The 13894-nt window shown below is 39.0% G+C and overlaps 1 protein-coding gene across 1 annotated transcript; it reads right to left on the bottom strand.

Moving 5' to 3' along the window:
- Positions 1–10788: 10788 nt before the first annotated feature.
- On the bottom strand, positions 10789–13671 carry LOC145045294 (receptor-like protein EIX2). Its single transcript, XM_078993630.1, has one exon. The coding sequence runs from the start codon at positions 13669–13671 to the stop codon at positions 10789–10791; it is 2883 nt and encodes a 960-aa protein (XP_078849756.1).
- Between the last annotated feature and the right edge of the window lie 223 nt (positions 13672–13894).

The following is a 13894-nucleotide window of genomic DNA, read 5'->3' as shown; positions in this document are numbered from 1 at the left end:
CATACACATAACATATTATCTAGATAAACCTCATAACCAACACATAACCAGACCAAAATAATTATCACAAAGACCATTATCTTCTAAATACCCCTTTTTGGTGGGCCGGCATTGTGGCCATAGACCCACCCCTACTGGAAGGTAACTCACCTCAATATCGTGCAGCGTCTGAACTATGCTTGGCGCACAAGTCGACTCCCTACGACTCCTTGATCCCTACACGACAACCTTCAAGTCAACATACATCACATACAACCCTAAACAGGGTCAGTCCAAGTTCAGTCAAAGTCAACATTGGTCAAAGTCAACATTTAGTTGACCTAACTCGCCGAGTTGGCCTACCAACTCATCGAGTCCATACTTCTCTAATCCCACACAAAGCCCCAGCTCCACTCGTCGAGTCTAGAAAAAACTCGATGGGTTATCCTTTACTCATAACATCGGGACCATCTTCATTTGACTCGTCGAGTTCCTTCTTGAACTCATCAAGTTCATCTACAACTTAAGAACTTGTCTAGTCTATGACTCTCCGAGTTGTATGAACAACTCGTTGAGTCCATCTTCAAAGATTAGGAGATTGCTATGGACTCACCGAGTCTGCTCATACCACTCACCGAGTCCCATGGCTTCCAGGTCCATTTTCTCCTCTAAACCCACAAGGGACTTCCTTCCTAACACTTACCCATTCACCGAAAGGGTTTGGTGCACAATGTTCACCGACTCGTCGAGTGCCAATAACAACTCGTCGAGTCCGACCTTGACCAATTCCATACAGTCGATTTAAATGAGGTCTAACACACCAAAACCATAGATCTGGCCTCTTAATGTCCATTTTATATGTAAAGTTCCAAACTTGATGCACATGCATGGGGTTTTTAGCTCAAAAATCCATATAAAGTGTCCTACAATGTGAATGGGGCTCTCATGGCCCTAAAGTTGGCACCTTTATGCCATGAGACCCCTCTTAAGGCCCATATCTGAAGTCAAAACTCACTCAACACTTCCAAATCCGAAAAATGACTTAGAAATCCATGGAGATCCGAAGTTAAATATGAATAAACACATTGATGAGTCAAGACAGTGGCATTATACCTTAAAGTTGCTGAAAATGAAGTAAGATCTCCGGATCTACAAGCCCCAACTCGATTTCCAAGCTCCTTTCTTCCTTCCAAGCTTTACAATCCACACAAGAACACCAAAAATGGCCTTAACTCACACACAAACAGCTAGGGTTCGATATGAAGCTTTCAAGAGAGTGTTAGGGACAAAGGAGGCTGAGTTAAGTTGTTTATATAGGGTGCAAACCCTTAGATTTAGGGTTTCACTTAACCAACACCTACTCGCCGAGTCAGTCTCCCGACTTGTCGAGCCGGTCAATTAAAATGTATGCAGCCACGTCCCTACTCGACGAGTTGATCCTCCAACTCGTTGAGTCTCAGAGATAAATACATATACTGCAGAAAACATATCAGGTGTTACAGGTACATTGAGAGGTACTTAACATGTAGGATGGTCAAGGCTAAGCATCAATGGCAGCATGGCAAGTTGCAACCTTTGGAGTTTCCCATGTGGAAGTGGGAATAGATCACCATAGATTTTATCACCAAACTACTGAAGAATACCAAGGTTTTGATGCTATCTAGGTCATCTTGGATTGATTGACCAAGATTTCCCACTTTTTGGCCATCCGGGAGAGCTCCTCGGTCGAGAAATTGGCTGATGTGTATGTCTGAGAGATTGTTCCGCGTCATGGGGTTCTAGTTTCCATCATACCGAGATGTTTGGTTCACTTCTCTATTTTGGCAGAAGTTCCACAAGGAACTGGATACAGACTACATTTCAACACTGCTTATCATCTGCAGACTGACGACTAGAGTGAGTGGACCATCCAGACAATTGAGGATATGTTATGGGCTTGTGTCATAGATTTTGGTGGGATTTGGGATTCCTACCTACCTTTTACGGAGTTTTCCTACAATAACAATTATCACTCCAGCATTGGTGGCCTACCTTTTGAGCTCCTGTATGGTCGAAGATGTCGTACCCCAATTTGTTGGGGGGGGGGGGGGGGATTTTGTGACAGAGTAATGGGAAGGACTGAAGTAGTCCTCTAGACCACGGAGCTTATCCAACTGATCAGACAGAGATTGCAGACCGCTCAGAGTCAACATAAGAGTTATACTGACCGGCGCCGGTCAGATATGGAGTTTTAGGTCAACAAAATGGTACTACTGAAGGTATCACCATGGAAGGGTGTGATACGCTTCAGGAAAGGGGGAAATCAGGTCCCCGATTTATTGGATTGTTCTGTGTGATCGGCAGGGTAAACAGGGTGGCCTACTGGTTGGAGTTGTCGAGTGAGCTCAATCAGATCCATAACACTTTCTATGTTTCATAGTTACGGAAGTGCGTGTTAGAGGATGAGGCATTAGTCCCTTTGGATGATATTTAGGTCGATGAGCGCCTTAATTATATTGAGAGGCCGATAGCAATATTAGAGAGAAAGGTGAAGGTCCTACGCAATAAGGAGATGCCTTTGGTAAAGGTTCAGTGGCAACATCGGAGAGGCTCCAAGTGGATGTAGGAGCCGGAGGTGGAGATGCAGGAGCATTATCCTTAGTTATTCGCAGCAGCTGACTTTGAGGATGAATTCTAGTTCAAGTGGGGTAGAATTGTAACATCTCGATCATGAGGTATTTTCAAATTTAACCCTATGTATGAAAGAATGTTGCATTTTGACCATTAGGCTTGAGAAAGTTTGCAAGAATGGCCCATATTGGCATTTTGGTGGTTTTGGCCAAAAGCCTAGTACGTTGGGCGTACATTGTGTATACTGAGCTATTAGGGTGGACCTTAGTATGCTAAGCGTATACCGCGTATGTAGGGCGTATGTAAAGAAACCTCAAACTCTAATTTTTAGGGTTTGGTCCATATGTAAGCATCATTATCACCCTATTTCTCATTCCCTCATTAGCCTCTATCTAAGAAAATGTCCCTCTAGCAAACCATAAGTCAAAAGAGTGCATTTTGAGTTCATTTGTGTGCTTTGGTGATGTTCTTGAACAAAAAGAAGTTAGTATATAGACCTTGAAGCTTGGAATCAACTTAGATCTAGGATTCTTTCCTTGCTAGAAACCTCCAAGAGGTAAAAAGCTCATTGCTTGATCATCTTATCTTGTAGACCTAGCCATTTCTTCATTTAAGGCACTTTTGGTCGCAATTATGATGATTCTTGAGCATGACATGCTCTTAATCAAATAATTCGTCCTTTCATACCTAATTAAGGGTCTTGAGTCATAAAAATGTGGTCTTGATGCTTAGTCTTTCGCCATGCATGCTCTAGAATGTCATAAGGTGTAAGAATTTGGGATTTTGTGTATTAAGCACTTATTGGGAATGCAAAGTCATAAAGTCAGAAACTTTAAGACTCTTAGGGGTATTTTAGCCTTGGCTATGCATTTGGACGTATTAATTTGTAGTGATAAGATCTTAATAGGTTAAGAAGGAAAAATGTTGCACACGTAGGGCTACCAAGTGGTATCCTACGTGTACACAGATTTGGCCCCAATGTCTTGGATCGCTAGTACCCCCCTGCGTACATCAAGAGTATTCCCCGCGTACGAGCCTTGAGTTGACTCGCTTGTGTTGAATCGGTTGACTTGTTGATTTTGACCAGTTTTAACCAAGGGTATTTTAGGAAAATGTTATTAATTTAGAATGAGAAATGTTTTGACATTTAGGATTTGGGTTGATCCGGTTGTCGGATATGGGAGTTATTCAAACTACATTTAGATTGTAAGGTGAGTTTTCCTCACTGTACCCATAGATCGAAGGCACCAAGATCGGCCCACTAGATTATTTATCTTGGTCAGGATAGTGATATGATAGTTTTACCTATTTAGTAGATCCATATGATTATTTGTATTTGTTGGTTCTGTGTTTATGTTTGTTTGTTTTATATGTCGACAGGTTGTGTTGGGTTGAGGCGATTCTGCTTTGTGTTGTAGGCCAAGACACTCGGGCATGACCGAATAGGATTTAGGCCCTGCAAGGTGGTCTAGTCACGCCGACAACCTGTAGAGCTGTCTGGATAAGTTTTAGGGCCTACGAGGCAGTCTGGTCATGCCGAAGGCTCGTAGAGCGGTCTAGGTAGGCTGTAGCCCCTGTGAGGCGGTCCAGTTAGGTTGGTTGTTCATATTATATGCTTACTTGTTAGGGTGTGTTGGTACTTTGGGGAAACTCACTAATCTTTGGCTTATAGTTTTAGTTTATGGTTTTAGGTACTTCAGAGGATCATGGGAAGGAAAATGTGTAATTGTACACAACTTCCTGTTTTGTCACTGGATCTTGGGGATAACTATGATTTGAAACAATGACTCTTTTTGTAAACAATATTGATTCATGGTTGGTTTTAAAAAAAAAATTAAATTTATTGTGATTTTTGGAGTGTCACAGATGACCATCCATTCGCCATACCTACCCCTAGTCTCTAACTAGGAACACTATCAAACCGTGTATAACAAACACTCAAAACATCTCGATCGTCAATTTCAACCAATCCTAAATTCAAAAATTATGCCCAAAAGACCTGAAATACATACTTTACTTCCTGATATGTCATCACTAACCAACCGCTCTTACCAACGTTACCATTATCAATCCAAAAAAATCTCACATGACATACAAACTTTCATACTAGCTGAAGTGCACAACCATCTTACAATCATTTAAGAGACATACAATGAGATCTATAACTGCTAATTGAACTCATATGGAATGATGTAACATTTCGTTTATTCAATAAATAAATAGATAAAATTAATAAATGAATAGTAGCCCTAAATTCGGAATAATTTAGCAAGGCGTTGGTTTTGGGGGTTAAATGATAAAATCTGGACTTTAGGGTTAAGAGTGTAATTTTTGAACTAGTTTCTAAAGAATTTTGAAGGTTGAGGACTGTTTGGTAAATTATGGATTTAATTTGAAAACGATTTCAAAAGTCAGGGTATGATTGGTAATTTTTGGACTTATTATGAAAGGATTTTTGGAGGCAGGGGCCAAAGGGTGAATTCTGGATATAAATTGAAAAACCTTTATGGAGGAGGGACTAAACTTGTAAAAATGCATCAAGGATTCATTTAGAACACGAGATTGAACTCGTCACTTTCCTTCCCGTTTTTGAGGGTCATGTGACCCCAAAACCCTAACCCTAAAACTCCAACCGCCGCAACCTTATCTCTCCCATCCCAGCTTTGTTATCCCCTTCATTGAACCGCCACTGTAACTATTCTTCTACCAGCAACGACCAATGCTGCAAGGGAAGTCTTCGGGTCTCGGAACGACTGTGAACGATCATTGCCATCATTCCTTCACCACTTTTTCTTTTCTTTCATCCTCCACAACACGGCAGTCCGACCGCCCCTTGCCTTCTTAATGTTCCGCAAAAGCTAGTTTCCACTGTCGTCGTTCGTACAACCCTCCCATCCGCTGCTTCGATTGTCATACCACCCCCGAAGAAGGTTGTTGTTGACACATTTGAGTATGTGTTCATGTGTGCGGCATGTTTTGGTGTTGTTGTACAATTGTGTGCGCGTTTACTTTTCGCTGTAAGTTGTAAGGGAATCGCCATGAAGGCCAGCCATGGTGTTGCCACCTTGTACCACCACCGACTTCCACGAGGGTGGCTATGTGTATGCATGTGTTTTATTGTGTGTGTGCATGTTTTTTTGGATATTATGTTTTGTAATTGTATTTTTTGGCTGGAATAATCAAGGAAATTCGTGAGGTGGTGGCTGCCGCCTTTTGCCGCCACCAGCTCCCATGTTGGGTGGCGGTGTGCATTTATGAGTGATTAGATGGCTATTTGGGATGCTTAGGCATGATTTGGACTAGAATCATAACCACCACTATGAGGTGGTGGATGTCGCTGTGAGCTACCATCGACCACCACCGCCTGAGGTGGCAGTGGGTAGTGCCCGACCTAATGAAATCCCTGTTGACCTAATGAAACCCTAATTGATCTAAAATCCTAACCATTTGACTAATTGGCACGTGACTAGGTTGAAAACCCTAATTAGGGTTTAGAAAACCCTAATTTTGGATATGTTAGTTTTGGAGTATCGGGACCCGCATCTTGGACGATTAGAATTGAATTACGAATTACGCCCGACCACACCGCATGATTGACATAGTAGAATGATGGAATTAATGGATTAAGTCCTTAATGGGTTAAGTGTTTTAATTAACCCTAATCATCATTTTATGTGAAAACCCTAATTATGTTTGGGCTTCATGTTGAGCCTTCTATTGGGCTTTGGTGATTGGGCTATTGATGGGCCGTCTAAGAACAAGTATATGGACTAGAATATTGGATGTGCTTTAGGGTAAGGCCCATGTGAGGGGTTTGGGCCCAATTTGGAAATTGGGCCATAATTTTGCTTTTGGGCCTTGGTTTGGACCAAGTTAGGTTAAGGGTAAAATAGTCTCTTTACCCCAAGTGTGGGGTTATGGTTATGCATTGGAACCCTATTATTAATTGGATGTTGTTTTGATGTTGACAGTTTGGGGATCTGTCAGCCAGCAACTATTGTTTGAACTCTGGGACTTCAACAGCGCGAGGTGAGTCTCCTCACTGTTTTTATGGGTCAAAGGCACCATTGTCGGCCCATTTGGTTTATGTATTGTAGGAAGACGCGGGGGTTAGCCCTAGGCATTATGTATGAAAGACCAGGAGGCCACTCCTAGCACATTGTATGCTATTATCTACGGTAGGAAGACCCATGGGTTAGACCTAGGAATTATGTATGAAAGACTAGGAGGTGGCTCCTGGCATACTGTATACTAATTGGCTAAGTAGATTAGTATGTATGCTAGTTGTCTTTGTGATGCTTACATGGAAGACCAAGAGGTGGATCTTGGAACTTGTCTATAAGACCGAGGGGGTGGCCCCCGACTTGTCAAGAAAGGCCACGTGGTGGTCCGTGGCATAATGGTAAGACTATGTAGTGGCACACAACATTTTATTTGATTATTATATATGAATGATATGTATGGCTCACAGTTATGTATGGTAGTATCCGATTGAAAAAGACTGAAGGGGTAGGCCAACACCCGGATATTCTAGGTAGTATGTTTATTGTATAGTATGTGATATTTGGGGAACCCACTAAGCCTCGTGCTTACGGTTTTTCAGTTTTGGTTTCAGGTACCTCCAATTTTCAATTAAAGGAGCTCGGGACGATCGTAGTGCATACACCTGTGTTTTTCCGCAATGTGTGATTTTTGAGAATGAACTCCGATAAATGTTTTAGTTGAAATGCTTTTCTATGTGTGAGCAAAGTTACAATAGTGTTTTAGTTATACTAAAAATGAAATTTTTGGTCCTGAATTTTGGGATGTTATAAACGATTCTTATAGAACTACATGGGTCCGCTAAGAAGAAAACCAACAAGGAAGTACTGATACACACCGATAATATTTCTAACAAGTCAACATTCTACATATGCTTGACCAAAATTGCCTTTTTATTAAGCCACTGGTAGTATCTCCATACTTCTCAAACACTCACATATGCCAAAGGACCAACAAACCAAACACACGAATCTCCACTACACAATTGCCAGGCCTAAATCACATAAGTCGTATCCACGATGGTTCACAATATGTCGTGACACCATCCAATTATTGAAATAATGTGACAAATGGGAAATTTAAGTCATTGTGTAGATATGTGATTTCCCATCGATAGTACTCACTTTAAGGGTTCGTATAAAGGAAAAATGTTAGTTTATGTCTCAAAAGATGCTAACAATAATATATTACCGATTGCTTATGCTATTATCAATGAGAAGATTGTGCACACCTTGTGTTGTTTTTTTGATCAATTTAGAAATTTTGTTGCTCAAAATAGACAATTATGCGTTATTCCAACATGCATCAAGGAATAATTCATGCAATGGTGAATTATTGGTAGCAGATCATCGCTTCTGTCTGCGACACATCATAAGTAATCTCATGAAAAATAAAAGAGATTGAGACTTAATAAATCTTGTAGAGCTTTATATACAAAAAAGAAAATTTATTAAGTGTATCAACAAAATGAAAGCAATCGGTCTTGAGGCATGGCAATATTTAAGGCAAATTGACAAAATTCAGGGGTGTCTTTTATATTAAAAAAATCACTGATAGGGTTTCTTAACAACAAATATATCTGAGAGTATGAATAATACACTGTGAGGAGCAACATAATTACCAATTAGGGCATGTATTGACCTTACATTCAATAGAATCGTGCAACTATTTATAAAGCATAATGATATTGGAATAAATTGCAATACACATCTACCATCACGTATGTGACGTCTCTTTTAAGCGAGGCACTCAAGCACAAAGTCAAACTTTGACTATAATGAAGGTGTGTACATGCTCATTACAAGGCCACAAATAAATAGAAGCAGTGGATTTTAGCATACTATTCCTTATTTCGAACATATGTGCACATGTGCTAAGTGGCAAATGGAAAGATTTCCATGTTCACATGATTTTGCAATTTTTTTAGCATACTATTCCTTATTTCGAACATATGTGCACATGTGCTAAGTGGCAAATGGAAAGATTTCCATGTTCACATGATTTTGCAATTTTTCCATTGTGAATGTGGTGTGAACTAGTGTTACATATAAACAACAATATAATGTTGGTTTTGCACCACTTCCTCATGTTGAATATTGGTTGGATTCAAATTGCGCGATTGAAGCACATTACTAAAAACTTTGCACTGCTCGAGGTCGGATGCCTACAAATCGTATTCGTAATGAAATGGAAATTCGTCATTCTGATGAACCTCATAGATGTGAAATGTCACCAGCCTAGTCATAATCGGAAAAATTGTTTGAATTCTTAACCAAGGTATAATGTGATGTAAACCATGTCTTTTTTATTGATCTCGAAATTTCAAGTTTATTTGATATTGTAAAACTTATGTATTTTACTTTTATAATTTCATGTTAATTTGGTCTTGTAATTTTTTAATGTTATCATCATGATGAGAATTATGTGTTTATTTTGTTGTATGTATAGTTTTAGTAATATTAAATATTAGTATTGATTTGAAAATATTAATAAGATATTGTATAAATTGTTAAATACTATATATAAAGTTTAATAATATATTCATAATAAAATGATTATATATATATATATATATATATATATATATATATATATATATATATATATATATATATATATATATATATATAAATGATAAATATGTAATGTATCATAAAGCAACAAAGACCCATTTATGTAACTATATAAAAAAACATATGCAAGGAATTGGGGCCACGGCCCCATTTTTGCAAACAAAAAACATACAGTCCCGTTTATGATTATTTAGCTACAATTGTTGGACGTCAAGATAAGTTGTAGATTGTTAACTATGAGCATTGAATAATCACATGGTATGAGATCTACAGATTCTTAGGATTTTCAACCAAATTTCGAGAGAGATATTGAAATTGTTGATTGTATTGGTAATATTATTAGAGAATTAAATATAATTCTATTTTTTTCCTACAAATTCTTCTATCAAATTAAATATATAGTGTCATGTGTAATATTTAATATTCATTTAATAATATTTTAGTATATCATTATGACACGTATCATCATTTAAATGGGTAGAAAGATTTGTAGAAACAAAAAATAAAAGTATATTTAATTTCTCATATTAATATTCTAAGGATGTTATTGGGAACTGGGTAATCTTTTTCCCAAATCTTGATTACATTATTCCGTTGATTAGTAGGCTTACCTAGTAGTTTAATGATTTTACTAAGCTTTTTCGTAAAATATTTGGATTTCAGGATTCGAGTTCGGGAAAGAAGTTGGCACTTCTAGGGTGAGGGGTGGTCTTTATCTCCTGCAAGTTGAACAACCACATAAGCCCTTTGGTTATTCGTTCCATGTTACTTCTAGTAAAAAAAATTATGTTATGTTCTAGCATAATATCATTTTCTCAAACCTATTGCCTTTATAATAATAATAATAATGATAATAATAATAATAAATGCTTTTAAAGCATCTCACAACTTCTAACTAGTGATGTATGGTGACCATATTGATTCAAGAATTAATATTTCTGGCTCAAGATGGTTTGTTACATTCAATGACGACTATATGCGTATTAGGTAATGGGGTATGGTTTTTTTTTCACGCGTAAGAATTCTATGTGGAGCCTAAATGGAGGAGATATTCACTAGTGAACACCGCCCCCCAATAGGAGTAATGGTGGTGTGGATTGAAGCTAATTACAGGTTCTCACACCCAATCAAAACCGTCTCTCTTTCTCTCTTTTTTCTGTCCCACTCTTGTTCACTAGTGAACACCACCCCATCAATAGTAAATGAATTGTGAAGACCTATAAAGGATGATATAGAATGATTTTCTTGCGTGTTGATACCCATAGCCTTATTGGAACAAAACAAAATGTGCAACAAGAAAGCTCAAAAGTCAAAACCAAATCATATTTTCATAATCCTCAAATCATATTTTCATATATAAGAATGTAAAACATAGATTTCTATATATAAATTAACAATGAGGGATAATAGTGCTGAATATTGATTCTTTTAGCTTAACCCATGCTGCTTGACGATAAGATATGCTCAGCAGGGAAGCACAAACAGAGACGACTATAGAAATTACCTGATAATTTCAGAAACATATTCCGAATGTTCTGTCCCACAATTCTACACCAAAAGAAACCAATTGTACTCTTGCAGATGTTTAAGGTGATGTTTGCCTCCGGAGCCTAGCGAAACTCAGCTCTAGTCTTAGAAGAAACGAGTTAATGACGACATTCAAGAACCCAAAATAGGCATGTCTCCATGAATGTTTGAGAATCAACGACCCACAAAAACCCCAAAACCCAAAGGCAACACCAGCCACAACGCTAACAATGAATCGCTTATCTAACTTATCATCATCGGATTCTTGTTCTGAAATATCTTGGTTTGTACTTCTTGCCTCATCACCAGGGCATACGTTCAGCAGCGGAACCCCACAAAGATTAGAATTTCCAGCATATGACGACCCGTTGAAGCTCTGTAACTGCGTGCTCTTTGGGATTCTTCCGGACAAGTTGTTAAAGGACAAATCCAAGAACCCTAGATAGCTCAATTGTGCAAGGCTTGTAGGGATTCCTCCACCCAGGTTGTTTCTCGATAGATCAAGAAAATCCAACTGACCCAGACGACCGATGTCTTGAGGTATTGATCCGGATAACGAGTTTCTCGAAAGATTCAAGGCAATGAGACCCAAAAGACTCGTCATCTCACCTGGGATTTCGCCTGTTAGTCTATTGCTAGAAAGATCAAGGCTAACGACAAGACGCAACGTATTTTGATACTCTGATCGCCTTCCTTTCCATTGCAGTAACACTTTAAACACAACCCTTGCTCTGACAGCTAGTCTTGTTCGTACCAACCCCACTGCATTGTACTCAAAACTTGATCGCAAGGTACCTCTATCCCTCATACTCATCCCTGTAATATTATTGAGGCATTTGGGTATGTTCCCCGAGATATTGTTAACAGAGAGGTCCAAAATTTGAATCATCTCGAGCTTACATAAGCTTGTAGGAATGGCTCCATGAAACTGATTCGACTGTAAGCTAAGAACAAGCAGCAATGACAAGCTTTCCCCTAACCATTCCGGTATCTTCCCCGACAGTTGGTTTTCTCCAAGATCAAGAAGTAGCAACGAAGTGCAGTTTCTTAAGGATGCTGGCAGCTCCCCTGTCAAACTATTGCCTCGAATACTTATCATAGAAACAAACTCCAGGGCCCCCATGGATTCAGGCACTACCCCAATAAATCCATTGTCTTCAAGGTTCAAAATAGCCAGGTTATTAAGAGTGTTCCAGCAATTTGGAAGCTCTCCTGAGAGTTTGTTATTAGAAAGATCAAGACGGCTTAAAGTAGTCAGGTTACACAAGGAAGAAATCGACCCGGATAAGATGTTGCCATTGAGCTTTAGAGTAACGACGTCAAGAGGAAACAATGGTAAGTTACCCGAGAAGTTATTTGAGCTCATATCGATTATAGGTTGGTTACCGGATATAAAATCCAAATCCGGAATCATCCCATGGATCTGGTTCGAGGAGAGATTTAAGTATCGAATGCCTGGAATTAACGATTCCCAAAACCAATTGGGGACGGAATCATTGATTCCGGTATTAGATATATCAAGCACGGAGAAGTTTGTTTGAGTTCTTAGCCATCTCGGGAAAGAACTCCCGAGTTTGCAGGATGACAACGAGATGGTTTCGAGTTGAAAAGTTGCAGACAAATTGGAACCGATTTCTATAGCCAGGGAGTTATTCGACAAATCAAGGTATCTCAAACGAGAAAGATTAGCTACATGCGTTTCAGATATCGTTCCTTGAAAGAAATTCGAAGATGCTCCCAAAGACTCGAGCATGGAGAGAGGATCTAACTTTTCAGCTAGAGTTCCATTTAATAGGTTTCTTTCAAAATACAACTCCCGCAATGAAGCTAAGGCAGAAAAATCAGGAAGCAATCCGTTGATACTATTATCTGCCAAATCAAGGATCGATAGATTCGAGATTTTTTCAAATTTTCGTGGGAAAGATCCGTTCAACTGATTTTGTCCAAGGTACAGTTCCTTGAGAGATGTGAATGTTGTAAAATCAGGCAAAGAACCGCTTAGTTGATTCCCATATAAATCAAGAACCTGTAACGACATCTGTGGCAAGTTGCTGAAAAAACTAGGAAGGTCTTGGTTGAGATTGTTCCCAGATAGGGAAAGTTCCCGTATCTTGCCCAAGTTTCTAAATGAAACTGGGATACCACCTTCGAGGCCATTGTTGGTCAAATCTAGGGTTTGAAGGTTTTTAAACGTACCAAATTCTTCAGGAATGATACCAAGGAGCTCGTTGTCTGAAAGATTGATGTCAGTAAGGCTGCTACTAAACTTGAATAACCAAGGGTATATCTCAGAGGCTGGAAGATAGTTAGAATTGATATCAAGAACTGCAAAAGAATCGGATAAGTTTGTCATGGAGCGAAAGAAAGATTTGGCAGTGTTATTCGGAAGCAAACAGTTTACAAGGCGTAAATCTACAAGGGAGGGTAATTTGATTGCGTTACTCAGTAAACCAACTGAGTCACTGAGGTCTATATAACTTAGATTTAGGTACTTGAGAGAGGAAAGATGGGAAAGCCAATCTGTGGTCTTTAAGACGATCGATGTAGCTGAAAGATCAAGAGTTTGTAAGCTGGAAAGATTGCCTAATTGATGCGGAAATTTTGATGAAGTTAACTCGATGTTAGTGAGTTTGAGGTGTTGTAGTGTCTTGAGGGAACCAAGGAAGTTTGGGATACGAGTGAAACTGTTTCCACTCAAATCTAAATATGTCAAAGAATTTAATGAAAGCAATGAAGAACCGATTTCACCACTGAGACCAAGCAATTGATCAGCTTCTTCTAACCAAACTGCAGGAAGATCAAGCCTAATGACTTGGCCTGTGTTGTTGCTGCATCCTACACCTCTCCATTTACAACAATCTCGTGAAGTGTTGGTATTTCTCCATGACTTGAGAAGGGCGTAATCGTCCACGAGCCCTTTTTTGAATTGCAAGAGTGCCATCCGGTCACGCTCTGAGCACCTTGTTTGGGCATGGTTTCTTCTATGGATACAGGAAACAAGATAGATATTGCTGAATATGAGAATGAAAAGCAAATAAAGAGGAAGATTCATGAGAGATGAATTTGGTTTCAAGAAACCAAAACGAATTAATATGAATTTCTTGTACAAATATACCTCGCAAACACTGATATTATTTGTAGAGTTATGGGCAATATTCTTTTTT

This window comes from Lactuca saligna, chromosome 5, assembly GCF_052625555.1.
Source record: "Lactuca saligna cultivar CGN05327 chromosome 5, ASM5262555v1, whole genome shotgun sequence".
In the NCBI taxonomy this organism is placed as follows: domain Eukaryota; kingdom Viridiplantae; phylum Streptophyta; class Magnoliopsida; order Asterales; family Asteraceae; genus Lactuca; species Lactuca saligna.
Note: the sequence above shows the minus strand (reverse complement) of the source record. Positions and strands in the feature narration are given on the sequence as shown.